Below are 18,612 nucleotides of genomic sequence, written 5' to 3' on the forward strand. Positions count from 1 at the left end.
TTTGGAACAAATAAGCCTTCTGTTTGACCTTTTTCGCCCATCTTTGTACTTTCATAGCAAAGCATTTCTCTTCAGCAAGAAATGATTCTTGAAAAACAATTCCGCTTCATTTCACAAGACTAATCTTGTGTTTGCATGCCTTGTTCAAGATCACTGATGTTTCATGCAATTCCGTTATATGTGAAACATATATTCCACTAAACAAAATCTATGTCTTACCCATTCTGTTCAGACTTACACACAGCCATGCATCTATACCTCCTGAATTTCTTCGCCATATATATTACAGATGTTCCTTATATTTTCACCATGAAGAACACTGTAGCCTACATATTGCAAAAGATACTATAGAAAATAAGCTTCATTGTATATCACTAACCTAAAGTCTTCATCAACTCTGCTAAAACGAGCCTGTTCTTTGGGCAGGGCTCCACGACCGAATATAGGTTCTAAATACACCCATTTCCTCTGAATTAGGTTTAAATTCTGCAAAAACTCATCCAAATCAGCCATTTTTTTCTCCCAGATGGACACTTTATCTTCAAAACCTTTGTAATATGGAGAATCCTTGAGGGACTGTAAAAGACAGCGATGATCTCCAACTTGGTTGACTATGTCTTTCCAGTCTTTAATAAGCCTGATAGTCTTGCCTTGGCTATCTTCATAATCTGTTAATGTAAAGACAGCTCCAACTCCCCAGAGTTCAAGTTCACGTAATGCTTCTCTGATTGTAACTTCTCCTTGGGCCCGACAATTCAAATCCTATTTATAAGCACAAATACATTTAATTTGAAACTACAGAGCTTGCAATAAACTTGTCATTCAAAAATAAAAGATAAATTCTATTTCTACAATAAGAGAAAAATATAATTATGCATACAGAACAAGATATTCTATGGAAAGATGCTGTTGCATTTACAAAAGAATACTAGATAAAACATAAAATAAAAATACAGTGCCTTTACATGTCATTATTCCTACCTTAAGTTCCATTGCTTTTTCTATAATGGCATCAGTCACTTTAAGCAGATCTCCAAACAGCAACCCCTCAAGCGCAGTGCCTCGCGGAAGACCCAAAAGGCGAAAGAGATCCAGCCAATGGTCTGGAGAAAGATGTTCTCCTCTGATGTATTTTAGGATTGGAATTATCATCTATGGAAAAAATTCATATGTGAATCTATCTTGTGCTTATGCAAATTAATAAATTAATTGTTAATTTTCTTCTCACTCTGTAACCATTCTTCAACTAAAGCACTTTTTTTCCCCTTCCAATTCCTAGGTTTAATTTTTATGAATTTGCTCAGGAAAACTCATTGTAAAGTGTGTGCTCATGTAAATTGTAATCCTTGTACTAAAGAACTTTAAATTACTTCTTTCTTATCTAATCCAAACCTGTTTTAGTTTAAAGCTTTTAATGAGCAACATGATGAAGTATGCTACCCAGTAATACCAGAACACTTTCAATTTTAGATACTTTTTTATAGTTAGCATTTTACCTTATATTTGTCCACTTCTTTTTGCAACTTTACTGTCATTACAGTATGTTCTTCCATCTTCCTAATTTTTTCATTCCAGTTAAACAAAAATTCTTCAAAAAGGTATGTTTTACTCCTGCATTAAAATTAAATACAGAAATGGTCATAACATAGTATTATAACCACACATAAGTGTCCATGAAAAATAAAGTAACAAAATCATACCTAAAAGTAATCCAGTCTTCTTTGGCTTTCTCCTGCAAACCTTGATAAAACTCTTCATACAAAGCCCAGACTCCTGCACAACTCTTAATATCCTGACATACAACTTTTGACAATGAGAAGTCAGGCTCTTCCAATTCAAAATGATGGCATTCTTCACTGAATAAAAACATCATTGTAACATACACTATGTTATTCCATTATACATTTTTATAAAGTAATAATAGGCATAACCTTCTTATACAGCAATCTTTTCCATATTCACAATTATTTTCCATAAACTTTCATTTCTTTATTTATGAAATGAATTATTTTGTGTCCCCCCAAAAAAGGTTAAAAAATAAGTTTGAATGGATTGTTTCTTCCTTTTAGGAAGAAAGAACATGCTAATTTTATTTTCTACATATTTAAATGCCAAGCTAAGAATTGAAATAGAAAACTTTGTCCACTCAGGATATCCAATGATGAACTTACTGAAAAGTAGGCACTCAGAGGAAAAAAAAATCTCTCCTTTTGCACAACAGACTAGTGGTTAAGACACTTGCTCAAGAAATGAGAGAGGTGAGCTCTAGCCCACTTAAGTTGTAAGAGGACTGAAGCAATAACTCCCCTTTCTTGGGCCAATATGGCAAACCTCTTGGTGAGAAGTTCAAAAGTCAGAATCAAGCCTTTACTTTACACATTCCTTTACTTGGAAGCCTAAGACACTTCTTCAACTTTTCATTTCAAAAAAAAACTTCAGTTCAAGAAATTTCTGTTATATAATGAATAAAAAGAACCTTGAAAAAAAATGAACAAAAAACATGTAATAAGAAGAAAATGCAATTACCTATATCATTTGTTGTGATAAAATTTAGTTAATATTTTCTGAGATACAATTACTGCAAAAGATCCACATGTTAATAAGTAGCATACACAGAGAAATAAACATACATGAGTTTTTCCTTCGTGGTTTCAAGTTCATCAAATTCTTTCTTTTTTTCCTTTATGATCTGAGCACTTTTCTCAAGCATATCGTGATCACCTGTTTCAATGACATCATCACTTGGCTTTAGCTGATCCCAACGAGCTTTAAATTTTTCCAGATCTTGGAGATATGTATTAATATGTGACATCACATTTCCCTTCATAATTTCAATCTGTAAAGCAAGTGTTAAAATGGAATTCCTTCAATGGGTCTGAACTACATTAAGTATCCAATCAAAATCAAAGTAACTGCATTGTTTCAACTTCTTATGTAATACCCTAAGAAAGAATTCAGTTTTATTCTTCTGGTTTTGTTTCAAAAAAGGGGTACTAACTTTTTATGCTGGTATTTAAGAACTATTTATTTGGCCTATACTGTCTATTTAGCCTGGACACAGAAAAATTGCTGTATTTCTATCACATGTTGGTATCTTCAGTAATACAACAAATGAGTTCAGTGGTATGCCAATGGACTGGCACTTACAGGGTTGCACATAGTTTAGCCAAATTGTGGGGGAAAAAAACAACAAACGAACAAAAAAACCCCACCAAACATCAGTACTAAAAGCATGATAAAATAATAAATGTTATTTTTTAACTGTTATTCTGTTTTCTTCAGCTACCCATTGCATTCACTAAGCCATCTCTGTATTTAGGTGGCTCTTTGTGACAGAAGGACAGAGTAACATTCATTCCGCATCGGTTCTATAGAAATTTCACGTAGCTATTGTTTAAACAGTCTAAGTATTCTTCCCATAAAGGCTGACACTCAAGTCATTAACGTTGGTGTAAACACTGAACTGAGAATATTTATGGATTTTATATAATTCAAGAAAAAGTATTTCTCCAGACTTATTCACTCTTAAGTTCAGCATTTTTACATAAAATACTAAACTTTCATTTTTACCTGCTCTGTTATCATAAGCTGGTGGCTTTCCATCATTAATTCAAATTTATCCCATGTAGCTCTCAGGTTACTGATAGTGTCCAAACCTGCACCAGCCACAGTTCGCAAAAGTTTGTTTTTATCTTCAGCTTCTTGAAACAGGAGAAAAATCTAAATTCAAATGGATTAAAAATACATATGTGTACACATAAAAAATCAATAAATGCTGCTTATCCAGACAGTGAATAAAAACATAAGAATCATCAATTGTGTACGCCCAGATTATTTGTCTAAATGCAGCTGATTTTTAATACTGTTTATATAATAACAGTAAAGCACTAGGAAAATAGTATCTAATGTATTTAAAGAACATCTTGATGTGACGTGATCATGTGATACACAGAAGCAAATGCTTACCATGAAACAGATAAACACTGTTTATTTTTTGCAGATATCCAATCAACCAGATTCAAGAACAGTATCAGAGCAACAAAAATTCAGTAAATATATACATGTACTGGGTCTGGCTGAGAAGGAGTTAATTTTTGCCACAGCAGCTGTATGGTGCTATGTTTTAGGTTTGTGAGCAAAACAATGCACCTAACACGCTAATGTTTCATCTATTGCTGAACAGTGTTTGAACAGCATCAAGGCATTTTCTGTCTCCCCAGTGAATGTATTTGGGATGTACAAGAGGTTGAGAAGGTACAGAAGCAGGCAGATGACGCAAACTAAACAGATGACATTCCATACCATATAACATCCTGCTCAGGAATAAGAGGGCAGCTGGGGAGTTAGGGAGGTTAGTTATCTTTTGTATGGGAACTGGTTGGGCACTGCTCTACCCAAGAGAGGTGGTGAGTGATTGCCTTTGCATCACTTCTTTCTTTCTGCTTCCACTTTTCCTTTATTAACTGTTTTGATTTCAATCCACGTGTTTTCTTGCTTTTACTCCTCCCTTCCTCTTCCCTCATCACAGTGGGTCAGGGGGAAAGTAAACAAGCAGTGAGTGGGCTGTGTGTTGTTTAGCTGCCTACCACGGTTAACCTACAACAATATGGAAGAACAAAAAGATAGAAGGAGACACTTTGAAACAGATACTATCTTCATAAAAAAAAATTGAGATCTTTTTTCTCTGATAGTAGAAAATAAAAAATCAATTCTTTTTCCACATAAGAGCCAACCAAATTTAAAGAACAAAAATTAAACTTTTAAAAGTTGGAAGAAAATTAAATGAATGCATAGATTTTTATATATTTTCCAAAATGTCCTGTTATGACTGCTTTCCTTTAAAAAATAAGTGGTGACAACAGGCCCTAATGCTAAGGGTCAATACTGTTTTATAAATTACAGAAAATCAATTCTCTTCAATATCCAACAGTTCTCCCTGAGATCTGCTATAAAATCAAAATACTTACACTCAACCTAACGCAGACTTTACTGAGTTAAGTAACATCCAAAAGGTCAAACTGCACCCAAGATAAAGATCGGGCTAAAATTAGATGTCAGTATATGGACTTGTTAAGTAGGCATGAAAATCTCATTATTGTTAACGAAGATCATTGAAATCAAGACTGCCTCATTTAATGACAGAGGTTGGCAGCACTACCTGAGATTCCCTACTCTATTCCATCGGCTTTAAAGCCGCTGCCCAAAAAGTTATGGGTATTCCATATGTCCTGTGTCATATCTACCAGCCAGGTATGGAACTGTCAGATATGCTAGGACATACTCAAAACAGTAGGCACCTACATCTGAACAACTGCTTTTAATGGTGCTAATAAATCAATTAAAATCAAAATTGGTGCTAATAAATCAATAAATCAATTGGTGCTAATAAATCGATTGGTGCTAATAAATCAATAAATCAATTTATGCTAATAAATCAGTAATGGTGCTAATAAATCAATAAATCAACCACAAGGTGTCTATTTTAAGGTGAAATGGATTGCTCTCTAGAAATGGATTGACTGCATTTGCTAGGGACTTGATTCAGTTTCTCATATACACGTTCAGGGCCATTTGAGATACCCAAGAACACTTGCATGGCCTCCAGCTCTAACTATAGAAAGGTACAGCCCCCAAGTGCTCCTCTGTTATGTCTGCCAGTCTAGCATGGATATTGAATATGCATCTCAAGTAACTCTAAAACTGTACCTGTGGACAACTAAACCAGGGTTCCACTATGTGCATTAATAGTGCACGCACTATGGCCACATGCACAGAGACACCTACATTCAAGATGCATTAATTTAGAACTGAATCCTATTATGGACACACACTGTCCAGTTGGGAAGAGTAAATGCGGCTTCGGTTCTACAAAACTGTGGAATTCTACAAGAGTTTTTTAAAGGCATCAGTAAGGGTATGGATAAAGGAGATTAAAATCATATATTTCAGTTGGGTTTCCGAAAATCTGGTAACACAATCCCTCTCCAAAGGCATTTAAGGAAACACAGTAACCTCAACATAAGAGGAAAGGTCCACCCACAGGTAACTGGTTAGGTAAAAGATAGAAAGCAGAGATGGGAGGAAATGGGTAGTTCCTGTGATTGAAAGAGATTGCCCAGTATTGGACTGCTCAAAGTGTTTATAAGCGAGTTGTAAAAAGACACATTAGTAAAACAATAATGTTTATTGATGACAACTGTGTTATTCAAGGCATTAAACCAGTTCACGTAAGAACGGGAAAATGATCTTAGAAGAAACAGTGACTGACAGTAGCAGTGACAATGTCATGATGTGATACTTATATGAAAAAGTAATCCTAATTTCACATAGACAAGTTGTGTTCTGAGCTAACGACTATGCAGGATTGATATCTTGGGGCTATTACAGGCAGTTTTAAAAAAACACCAGCTTACTCTGATCAGTAGGAAGTAAATCAAATTTTAGGAGTCAGTAATGAACAAAAAGAGAATAAAAGATATAATGTTGTTATATCATTATACAAATCTATGGTTGTCTGCATCTTACCAGCTGTGCAAAACTCTTCTGGTGCCACACAAAAATATTGTTGCAAAACTGGGAAAGGCATACCAAACTGTAACAAGGATGATCAAAGCAATGGATATGCTTATGTATAAGATGAGACAAACTAAAATTCTTCCATCTAGATAACAGATGGCTAATACAGAATCCAACAAAGAACAATATAATTGTATGTCATGAAAAGTAAGATTACGGAATGATTGCTCCTTATCTTTTCTAATATAGGACATGAATAGTATGAAGTTAACAGATGGCAGGTGAAAAAAAAATAATAAAAGGAGGTGTCGTGTATTTGGGTGACCAACCTACACTTTTTCAGGGGATATTTTGGATGTGAAGGGTGTGTTTGCTATCAAGAGGAGACTACGCAAGTCTGTGGAAGAGAAATCATGAGTGTTACTATACAGAGAGGAACCACATAAAGCTCTAAACCGTTCTGGTTAAGGGCTAGAAGTCTGGGAATGCATCAAATACACTGTCCTGGTTTTGTATTTTTTCCCTACATAGTTACCTTATTCTTCTGCCCCAGACAAAATACTGTGCTATATGGACAACTGCCCTGACCCTATAATGCTACTGTATGTTCTAAACTAGTTACATTAAACATAGGTTTCCAGACCGGAAAGCAATTACATTTTTTGGTAGTTTTTGTATTGGATATGATAAAATAGTATCTTACCCCTCCTTTTTGTTCATGTAGCTTTAAATATTTTAAGTTGTCTTCTGATATTTCTTCTACAGTCTGGGGCCTAACCACTAGTGTTTCCATGGCATCAGTAAGAAATGAAGAAACATCATGTAGGTGAGCTATATAAAGAAAGGCGGAACATGAAGTTATTATGGAAAAAATACTTGTAGTAATAAATATCGGTCAGACAAATGTACTGTGATACAACACTATCATAATTTATGATACTGCACACAAGGTTTTAATTTTTAAAATTGCTGACCTCAATATTACATGCTCCTTCAACAAAGACTGCATGTTTGTGCTTACACATAGATTTTTAAATTTAATCCACTACTTTCAGAGTATGATTTATAATGTAAGTATCAGTCTCTTCTGAGAATTAAACATTCAGACCTAGTGCATTTATTTGTACACTTTCAAAATCTGTATGTATTTTAATGGCAAAAAGAGAAAAACACATAAAAATTGTTTGTTTTTTTTTTTTTATTTGGGAGTTTTGTTTTGTTTCAAAAGAAACTAACTAAATAAAGCACCTTGCATTAAACAGTGAAAAGATTCACAAACAAAAGCCTGACTGAGCTATAATATCGCATTTTCCTAACAGTAAAGGCACAGCACCTAGCAAGGAAATATACAATTGCAGGAAATAATGCATCTTCCAGGAAACAATTCAACTTTCAGGCTATGGAACTAATTCACTCTTTGCATGACCCCTGTTCTACATTTCCTGCGCTGATTGTTACATTTTAAGCATAAAACACTGGTATTGCTCATCATCTGTACCCAGAACACAAAAAAATGGGGAAATATTTTGCACTCTTCAATACTCTGCATTTTGACAATCTAACTGACAAGGAATTCTATGGAATAAGCCTAGGTTATTTAAGACTCCTGGTGAAGTATTTAAATTTTTAAAAGAAAAATCAAATGCTATTTTTGAATGCAACATTTTGTGATGCTTCCTTCAATTAACTTCAAACAACTAAGAAATTATTCTCCACATAAAAGAAACAATCAAAAGAATATCCATATGTATCCTGTTTATCCTGGAACAGATATGGTCAAAACAAGTGAATGGAATAGATGCATACGGATATCAAAGGGTTTCAGATCTGGCATGTAGTGAAAAAATATTGAGAGATTATTTTTGTTCCACTGTGATTTCTGCCATTCACTATGTCCAAGAGTAAAGTATTTCTAAAGTAAAAAGAGTATTTAACAAATACAGTAACACTAATGCCCACATGTACAACAGAAATAAAAAGCTACTATTCATCAAAGGTATTTACCTTGTATAGATTTTCTCAAAGAAAGGACAAGAACATCGTAGAACTTCTGGATAAAATCATCAATTGCAGTTTTCACAGGGTTGCAATTAACAGTTAAACAGTCTATCTTGATGATGCTTTAAGACAAAAGATTTAAAAAATAGCAAATATTCAGAAGTATAGATATGTCTCAATAGCTCTAAGATCAATGCATGTCTACAGTTTACCCTGATTTTATAGCCTAATAAGAAAAAATACCATAATTCTACATAAGCCAAAATACATAATTCTACAAGTAAAAGTTCCAGCTTAATGGACAAATAATCGTGTTACTCGTAATACTGAAAGGCATATAAACCGTTAGGCATATATACCCAATTTTACAGAGACTAAGGTCTAATGCTTCAGTCTTCCAAATACTTAGAAAATCACTTGATTTTATATAATTAATGTCACTAAATTCAAAAGGGCTATTTTTATACTCAAAAACAAAAAGAATAATTATTTGTGCAGTCATGTCCTTAAACCTCTAATTTCCATGAGAATTTACTAACCCAGGCTTTAATAGTCCTATGCACATAAAAAAGCCATAGCAAGCCATATCAAGGCCCTGTATCTTATCTCCGACAGTGACCATTAGCAGAAGACTAAAGAACACCATCAAAAGTGTATGTGTACCTTACTCGATACTTTCCTGAGTATCCTGCCTCAACACCAATTATTTTCGCCTTTTGCCACTTCATAACCGTGTGTGTTTTCTGGCTATAAGATCTATCACCTGATTTCTCTTCTACTCACCCTGTCTATCCTCAAATACGTGAAAATGTTTACTACTGAGAATATCATTTAGCCAATAAGTTCCACCAGAACATCCTCCTGCATGAAACGTGACTTCTTTCTAGTTGCTCTGAACACGCTTCCCCCCAGTATCATTTGATAATGCTAACTATGCAATACACAGAATCCTGTGTGAATGCATGTAAGCATAAAAGCCTAAACTAGCCTACCTTACTTACAGGATTTAATCAAGTGCTTAAATACATTAATTATTTAATGTATAAACATCTGCTAAGTTTGTTTCCAATGGCCACATATACTGCAGGTGTACATGACTCAGCTGAAAGAATTGTTAAAATATCACCGTGTTTTGTAGTATCTCAGAACCAGCTCTGAATTTTGAGGGAGATTCCTGTCATATCAAAAAGCTTTTTGAGAGGGCTCCATAGATAAAAGGGAGTAAGGGTCCAAAAATAAAACCAAAGAACAAAAATCTAAACCTTTAAAAAGTACAACTACTTCAAAAACACTTGAAATTCTATCTGTATCTCCACATAAAAAGAGTATTTCTATTTTATTATTACCTTTATTATCTGATGGAATTCGTTATTCAAACAAAGGAACACGGTTGCACTATACCTTGGAAGACGTTCTGCTTCTTTGCCTCTCACTTTTAATGCTTTGAAGTTTTTTTCCCAGTCTTGTTTGCTAGAAAGATGCGTTGTCACCAGGGTTTCCATATCTACTTGCCCAATTACAATCCATTCCTTTTCAACGTTGTTTTTTATTTCATGGAAAAGAAATATTTAGTAGACTAAAAAACTCTGTTTCTCAATAATATTAAAATATTTTAATCATGTTTTCAAGCTGCATTTTCTTTAACCATTATGCTCCTTCAATTACCTACAGATTCACTTAATACAAAAATCAGGAGGTACAGAATGGTTTGATGTATCCACTCATTTAAGGAAGATCAAAACACATTTTGAGCAAGGGTAAAAAGACTGCTGTAATACAGAGATTTCAATGGGAACTGTATGTATGCTTCAAGCTAGGCATGTGCTTGAGTAGTTGGCTTAACATGGATAGAATTAATAAACTTTTGCTTACATGCCTCGCAGAAAAGGACGATAATGCACAGGTTTCATTGCTCAGTTACTTCTAGAATGTCTGAAGCCTAAAAAGATAAATCTACAAGAAAAAGTATGAGTCCAATACTGAAAATACCTTGAATTGATTAGAAACTTCTGCCAGCTTTCTGAACAAATCCTCTGCTTTACTGAAAGCAGTCAGAAATCCATTTGCATTTCTTTCAGTCATAACTGTGAAGATAGACTCTTCCTCTGTTTCACTTACTCCCCTAAACTGATTTGGAATGGAGATGAATCTCTTCATTTCTCTGTAATATCTAGCTCGTACTTCTTCAAAAGGAGGTCTGAATTGCAACTGGCCTTGCCTGAAAAGTGGAACAAATAATACAAAAAATAAATACTTGAATACAATTTGAGCCAGAATATTTTATTTTTAGGGAAAAAAAAATCTTACTTGAATATTAGATCTATATTTATTTCTGGTAAATTCTCATTAAGTGCTTCTAAGCCCATCTGATACTGATGCTCCAGAGCTTTGTAAAGTTGATGATTCCAGTGTTGTCTCCAAGCTTTCATATCACATGATTTGAAACCCTAAAATGTAACATTTACTGTAATTAAGTGAAACTGAGAATGAAGATAGTGATCTTAGTAAAATTCAAAGCAATATTGTGTTTGACTATTAAGAAGATATAGAATGTCTTTCAGAGGAACATAGGAATAAAAAATGAAGGCCTTATCAAAACAGTCTCTACTGTACTTCAGGTTAAGAACTTCACCAACTGTATGACAACTATGACAAGATTCTTCAATGTTACCCTAAAATAAACGGAATTCTGCTAGATATAAGATACAAGGATGGCTGAATGAGAGATCTAAATATGTATCACACCTTTTACTTCCCTGTGATATATAAGCTACCTTCTAACCTTTATTTCAGAAAATTCTTGTGTGTTTCCACAGATAAGTATTAACTAATAAGTCAATACAAGACTTTTATCTTAAATCAAAATTTCCTTGGAATGTGCTACATTGCACATTCCATAAGAATGTTCAAAGCAGTATCACATACTTAAGTCTGTAAATGGTCACTGGTAAGCCACCCAAGCATTTTCAAAGTGGCAATACAAGCCAAAAAAGAAATTGGAAACATCTTTCAACTTAACAGTTTCTCTTACTTATTTCAATAGTAATTTTCAGTCAGGGCTTTGGAGTCAGACCAAGGCTGCTAAGGAACCCATACATTTAAGGTCTGTCCAACAATTTCAGACTGCCCAGTGGAACTCTTCCAACAGAAATGTTTCAGAAACAAGGGAAATTTGAAATTGTCTCAATTAAATCTTAAGACAGTTATAGGTTTTAAATAAAAGTGTAAAATTCTTACAAATTGACACCTGTATAACAACAAGGACAACGTAAGGAAGAAACCTACAGAAATAGTAATGTTACATCATGTACAATTATAATTCCGTTAGTTACTTCTAGCTCCTTTCTTCCAAATGATGTGTCTAAAGTGTTAATACAAACCTGTTTATAATTTTTACACAGATAAACCCAGGCACTTATTTTCCCTATGCTACTACACATTCTGTAGATAGAGCCCTGAAAACTTTGTCAGATAATGCAGAATTTTAACAGCCTCATGGCAACAATGAAGTATATTAGCAAGGTATAGGCAGACGATGATATATTGTAATTTTGGATGGTGAAAGCAGGATACACTTGCTTCAGTTTTATCAGTTCTAGTCAAGGATTAAAAAAAAAAAAAAGGGGGTTTAACACAGTTTACTTCCATTTTTTTATATACCACATGAAAATGCCATACCATATACTGTAATACTGAAAATATTTTCAAACTAATTTTAAGAGCAAATAATGTATTAATTTCTTAAAAAATAAATTAAGTTCAAGATAAAAATTTGCAAATTACATTTCAATACAAATTACCAACCAAAAACTAAAGGAAAATACACATACAGCTAAATATCCATTTACTTCTATTTTCTGAGAAATGGAAAATTTTATTAAAAAAAAAATACAGTGAAACTACTGCATTTATTTGACTAGCAAATACCAGTTAAAATGATTCAGATCTCTATTAGTGAGGCCAAGGATACCACAACCACCTAAGGTTACAGACCCATTACTGTTGAAGGCAACAGGAAAAATTAAATTGACTAATGATATATCAAAATAACTTAGGTGATACTAATATCATTCCGAGTTACTTTGATAATCTGATAATCAAAAATTGGCAGTTAATGGATGAACAAGTAATCTTCATTATTTCAGTCAGAAATGCATTTTAGTTTGAAATTTTATACATTTATCTTATTCTGCCTGGAGATAGCTGCACCTATTTCTGCATTTCAGCACATATTGATGGCTCAGACAAAACTGTTATACAAGACTTAAGGTTCTCCCATTTATTCACCTAAGCCCTGGTACCTGACTAAGTGTTTTTCTTCTCCCATTACTAGCATGACACAAAAAAAATATTATCCTGATTAATGAGCTATTAAATCATTAATCAAAATTAATTAAATCATAGTATGTTTGAGTCTTAAATCTTGATAAGTATTGAAAAATCAGATGTTTGCTGCTTGCAGTATGACAATGAAACCCTGCCTGTGACTCGAGGCTTGCAAAACCAGTTCTGAGTTCCTGGAGTCCATCTTTCCAACGCTGCTGCTGCCGGAGTAGATCAATATTCATAAGAGATATAACCTGTTAAAAGAATTTGAAAGGATAATACATATGCTCATAACCACATAAATGGAAGAAAGAGTAAAGTAAGCTCTAAAAAACACAATTTTGATTTTACCTGGAAAACATACCTTTTCAATGAAGTTTGTGTGCCACTTTCTCAGTTTCCTGTTTTCAGTGGAAAGTCGCTCAGCAGCAGCTTGGAGTTTTTGGATATAAGCTTCCAATTCCCTGGGATTATCCCATGTTATTTGAGCTTTTCCTCCAGGACCAGACCTTGAATGCTTGAAAAACACGTTTATAAGTAAAAATAATATTTCCACTGTAAAATTCCACTGACTCATAAGCAAAAATTACAATTTGGGGAGCTCCTTTTCATTTGTTTTTTTAATCAATATTCTTGGTGTTTGTTTGCTGTTGTTTTTTTTTAAACATATTTTGCAGTTTACAGTAGAAAATAGTAACACAAAAGCATTTAAAGTTCCACAGCTGGACCCATTCCTAAAAGATACAGCACAGAAATCGTGCCAGGCAGAAGAATATGTTGTGGCTCAGAACACTTCTGCACAATCACCAGCTTATGGTCTGCACACTAATAAAATATTGTGGCACAAACAGCAGCCCAACCATGGAAAAAGTTTGGGAAACTTTTCCAGAACGCTTTTGAACCCACAGTTTGGTCTACACCATTTTGTGTGAAATAACCCCAAACCCAAACTTCTCTTCTACCTTCAGCCCCACTATTATATTCTGTTTTGCAAAATGGTTCTCAGGAGCATGTTTCCAACAGTTTTTGCAACGCTTTCTCTGCAGGCATTTTCTGGCCCAATACAGAATTTATGGGAATGTTATAATTCTCCAACCATTTTCACATTGCAGAGTGTTGAAAGAGGGAAGAGTGCTTGAAACTGAAATTCATGATTTCAAAAAGAAAGGTTCACTGATTTCAACAAATGCTAACGAAACGGATGGTGTTGCTTGTATTGGAAGACTGCACTTAAAAAGTCCAGTAAAAACACAGAAAAAGCATGATATGGTGGTATGCAGATACCACTGATATTCCAAATACAAGGAGGGGAATTCTTTCACCTTAATTATCTGTTCAAATGCTAGGGCAGACTGTAACATCATTGGCTTCTGACTCTCAATCATTTGTTGATCAATAGAATTATAAAAATGTGCCACCTGTAAAAATGAACAGATTAAACTTATAAATAATGTAATTGGTTCTTGTATATAAGTACATTTAACATTCACAAAATATTTCTGAACATAATGTGAAATCAACAGTACTAAGAAATTAGAATTAACTATAATAGTAAAATTTTTACAAGAATAAAGTACATACTCAGTGGTAATGTGATCATATCTTCTAGTGATGAATTCTAACAGCTAAAAAACCGTGCTACTTACACGTCTGTGATTATACTTCACCTTAAGTGCAATGGCTTCAGTCTCTAGTTTATTGCAAGTGGAACAATTCCACTGTTTTATGCAAACATAGGCATCTAGTACCATTTCAGATGCCTTCAAGTATCCATAACATCCTCCATGGACACGATACAAGATCTAAAAGCAATTTATTTCCTTATAAATTGGCAGCTGGACTAACAGGGATATCCTACAACTTGCTTTAGCTGCTGACACATAGATAGCTAATACTTCTTAAGATGGCTAAGGTTTCCACCTGAACACCTGTCAACAATCCAGATGCATGGGTATCTTGTAGGTGCTGTGTCACCTCTGCCCTAGCTGTGCAAATATCTCAGATATCAACAGCATTTATTTGGTTTTATTAAAAATAAAATGGTTTTATTTTAAAAATAAAATGGTTTTATTAAAAATAAAACACAGTATCAATGAATTACCTGTTACTACATTTAATGTTATACCTGTTTGAGGATGACTGCCTGCTTACAGAACTTTTGCGCAGTGTTTGCAGCTTGCTGTATTTTTGCTGGTATAGCAAAGCCGAGTGCCGACAGCTGACGTACTTCTCTTAGGAGAGTCACCAAACGGTCTGAATAGAGTATGTTTAATGTTCCAAAGACATGATCCAACTCCATTACTGGACTATTAGCTTGGATGCTAAGCCAAAATCAAATTAAGCATATTCATGAACACAATTTTATATTTGTCTTTTCTTAGGTGCATTGTATAATAATCTAATAAATAATTCTAACAAAAACATTAAACTATCATTAGATTTTACTCCAATTATTTCTTCTACTATAGTAATGCTTCTACCATCATCCTCCTAGGCTTCTTTCATAAACGCTTCAGGTTTACTCATTTTTTTCAGTTTTTTTTCTCACCTTATTCGAGTTCACATATCCACTGCATCCCCCTTTACAGTGAGCTACCTCCTTTCTCTTCCTTTTAATTAATCTCTTTGCAGAAAGCTAAAAAAAAACTTTTTAAAAAACTCTCACAAAAACAAATTTTTATGGTACTAATCAATAATATCATTTCTACGTATTGCAGTTCTGAATCTGCTAATTTGTTACATAAGTGTGTTTTTCATAAAATAAAAGTTGGCACAGGAGTAGCAACACTTGTGTCCAGTGGAACTGTGGACAAACCCTCACTTTATTCAAAAGAAGTTTCACAGAATCACAGAATCATCTAGGTGGGAAGAGACCTCCAAGATCATCTAGTCCAACCTCTGACCTAACACTAACAAGTCCTCCACTAAACCATATCACTAAGCTCTACATCTAAATGTCTTTTAAAGATCTCCAGCGATGGTGACTCAACCACTTCCCTGGGCAGCCCATTCCAATGCCTAAAAACCCTTTCAGTGAAGAAGTTTTTCCTAATAACCAACCTAAACCTCCCCTAGTGAACACTTTGCAACACTTGGATGCAGACAGAAGCTATGTGCCCAATTAAAAAGCAAACAAACAAACAAACAAATAACAACAACAACAAAAAAAAACAGTAAATTTAAATATATACAGATATATATTTGAATTTTATTATTTTGGTGAATAAAACTTATGAGATGTAAATTGGTATTCTTACCCTTCTTTCATCTGCGCAATTTAGACCACAGAATTTCTTGTGAATAGCAATTTATTTGTAACTCTACATGTGTGATCTGTATATCAACAGTTATATTCCTGTCTCATCTGGTTTCTAGACATTATCACACTATGGATAATACAACAACAAGCGAAACAAACATATTTCATTACAGGTGTCAATAGAAACCACAAGATTAGCCATTAGCATTGTCCTGTGTGCTTCATCTTAACAACCAACCCTGGCAGAACGATGAAATGATCATGAACTCTTTCACTTTATTTCTGCATTCATTCAGTAAAATCTGTATTTCTTTAATGAGGTCCTATCAAATTACCCTACGGTACAGATTTCAGCATTAACATTATTCAAATGAAAATTTAAATACTTACCAAAGTCCTGACTTGGGATTTGATAATTCTGACTGTATATTCCTAGACCAGTCATCATATTGCTCTTGTTCATATACTTTTAACAGTTCCAGAAAAGAATCTGCACTTTGATGAAAACTTTGAAATCCAGACAAGTCAGAGAGGAGAGACTCTGCAAGCTTGATAGTGTCATCCACCTTGAATACAATCACAAAGAAAGGAAGCTTAAATTCCTGCTAATAAATTAGAAAAGAAGAATCACCACAATACAAATCAGTACTATAAAACATCCCAGTGGGATTCAAAAACAGATTAGAAAAAATAAGTGAATACCGAATTGTGTCCTATGTATTAGAATTCTAGTTACAGTAAATTGAAATAGTTGGCTTGAGTAAGTTGTCCACCACAAGTGTCTACCACTATTAAGATATCCTGGGGTATCCCACGTGGTCTTTCGTTCATTTTCCATAAAGTTACAGGTCTCCCCTCACATGCCAACACATTGTGTGCTGTATCTATAAGGCTCATGTCAATGCTCAAGGGCATTTCAGACAGGATTTCACACCTATGTGTGGACAAATGAATCAAGACCCTAGTCAATGCAATCAGTGAACACATGAGAGGAATTCAAAAATTCAGCTCAGCTTAAGGTAGACACACAACTCACACACATCAGTTGAGTTCCCCTCTGAGACGCTTTAGCAGACCAAGTAGAAGAAATCATTGTGAAACCTTATCTGCTGCTTTTCCCTTTGAAGGATGCGCACACACACACACAAAAAGATATTTAAGATCTCCACCTTCTGTCACATTCAGCTGAAATGGGCCCTTGAGTTTCTGCAAATCACAGGTGATCCAAAAAAAACTGTACTAATTGTTATTTGGGGATGGATAACAGCTATTCTCATTCAAATACGTAGTTATTGTCAATGGCACTTAAGTTTACACAAAACATTTTGCTTTTAACCAGTCCATACTTTTCCAAAACAAAGTTCCAGAGTTTCCAACTGAAGTTTTACTACAGATCAATAAAAATAACAGAAGCTAAAACAGAATCAGGTATGTCTTAAACTCATTCTGCGGTAAGAGAACACAATTACTTGCCATTTACCTCTACTACACAGAAATAAACTGCACTCCTTAATTTAGCAATGTAAATTCCCTGTCAGACACTGACTCAAAACAGCATTACCAAGAAATCTCTTTGTTCTCAAGGGGACACTGCAAAGGCTAATAATAGATGAGAATTACGATGTCAGAATCTAGCTATGTGTAAATCTTAAATAGAATTTTAAAACGCAAACTGGAGGATAAAATTTAAAAAAGTCATCTCCACTCAGAATTTTTTTTCTTTTTTATTTTTGTTGTTGTTGTTTTTTTGTTTTGCCAGAAAACAGTAAGTCACAAAAAGAGGCTGTTCAGTTCATTATGAAAAGATTGTTTATTGTGTCAGTTAATAGAATTCAACTTAGCACATGGTGCCACAGATAAGGAATCCTGATTCTATAACTCTTGGAAGTCCACAATTTTTTTAATGTTATTTTCTCCACACTCTCTTACACCTTTTATCTCCACAATCTCTTATGTATGATTTATGTTCGTATAATAACACTATATCTAACTAGCAATGAAATCTGTTTGTAATGGAATCAGTTACCTTCAGCTCCAGCTGCCGCACCCATACGATATTATTGACAACTTCAGAAAGGTTTTTGCCTGACAGCGGTCCAGAAACATCACCAGGAACACCATGGCATCGAGTTTCAAAGTCTGTCTGATAGTCTAACACAAGAAAAAGATTCACGTTAGACCAGAAACCTAACAGAACAAGCTTAAATGTATTATTATAGTTATAAAAATATAGTAGGTATAATGACATAATTCTATAGTAAATAAACAATTATATTATTTGCAAAAATACTAATGTCGTCGAACACGGTTAGATAATTTTTACCTTTGACATAATCTTGAAGCCTTGCTAGCAATGTTTCCCTTTCTAAAAGTAATTCTTTGCTTATATTTGGACGCTTTATCAGTTCCTTGTGTTTTTGAAATGTCTGAAGAAGCTAGAATATGAAATTAAAACAAGTTATCTCTTTCTCCTGAAAAAAATGAAACATATTCTGATACTACTCTTTATGGCT

The 18,612-nt window shown here is 34.1% G+C and overlaps 1 protein-coding gene across 10 annotated transcripts in view; it reads right to left on the minus strand.

Annotated features, from left to right (window-relative positions):
• Window positions 1-18,612, minus strand: part of DYNC2H1 (dynein cytoplasmic 2 heavy chain 1) — a 165,880-nt gene that overhangs the window by 139,947 nt on the left and 7,321 nt on the right. For all 10 annotated transcript variants that reach the window (XR_007168797.2, XR_007168798.2, XR_010828405.1 and 7 more), the window contains exons 9-26: window positions 18,423-18,534; window positions 18,126-18,250; window positions 16,490-16,665; window positions 14,966-15,161; window positions 14,163-14,258; window positions 13,205-13,357; window positions 12,996-13,094; window positions 10,822-10,961; window positions 10,504-10,732; window positions 9,916-10,043; window positions 8,521-8,636; window positions 7,220-7,347; window positions 3,571-3,720; window positions 2,631-2,836; window positions 1,701-1,856; window positions 1,497-1,611; window positions 982-1,152; window positions 380-762 (exon numbers count right to left, since the gene is read on the minus strand). Coding sequence is in view for 5 of the 10 variants with exons in the window: in XM_048078168.2 (XP_047934125.2) it covers window positions 380-762; window positions 982-1,152; window positions 1,497-1,611; window positions 1,701-1,856; window positions 2,631-2,836; window positions 3,571-3,720; window positions 7,220-7,347; window positions 8,521-8,636; window positions 9,916-10,043; window positions 10,504-10,732; window positions 10,822-10,961; window positions 12,996-13,094; window positions 13,205-13,357; window positions 14,163-14,258; window positions 14,966-15,161; window positions 16,490-16,665; window positions 18,126-18,250; window positions 18,423-18,534 (2,879 nt within the window). In the remaining 5 variants the exon portion in view is untranslated. The remainder of the gene's footprint in view (window positions 1-379; window positions 763-981; window positions 1,153-1,496; window positions 1,612-1,700; window positions 1,857-2,630; window positions 2,837-3,570; window positions 3,721-7,219; window positions 7,348-8,520; window positions 8,637-9,915; window positions 10,044-10,503; window positions 10,733-10,821; window positions 10,962-12,995; window positions 13,095-13,204; window positions 13,358-14,162; window positions 14,259-14,965; window positions 15,162-16,489; window positions 16,666-18,125; window positions 18,251-18,422; window positions 18,535-18,612) is intronic.

The sequence above is a fragment of the Anser cygnoides genome, chromosome 1 (assembly GCF_040182565.1).
Source record: "Anser cygnoides isolate HZ-2024a breed goose chromosome 1, Taihu_goose_T2T_genome, whole genome shotgun sequence".
Taxonomy (NCBI): Eukaryota; Metazoa; Chordata; class Aves; order Anseriformes; family Anatidae; genus Anser; species Anser cygnoides.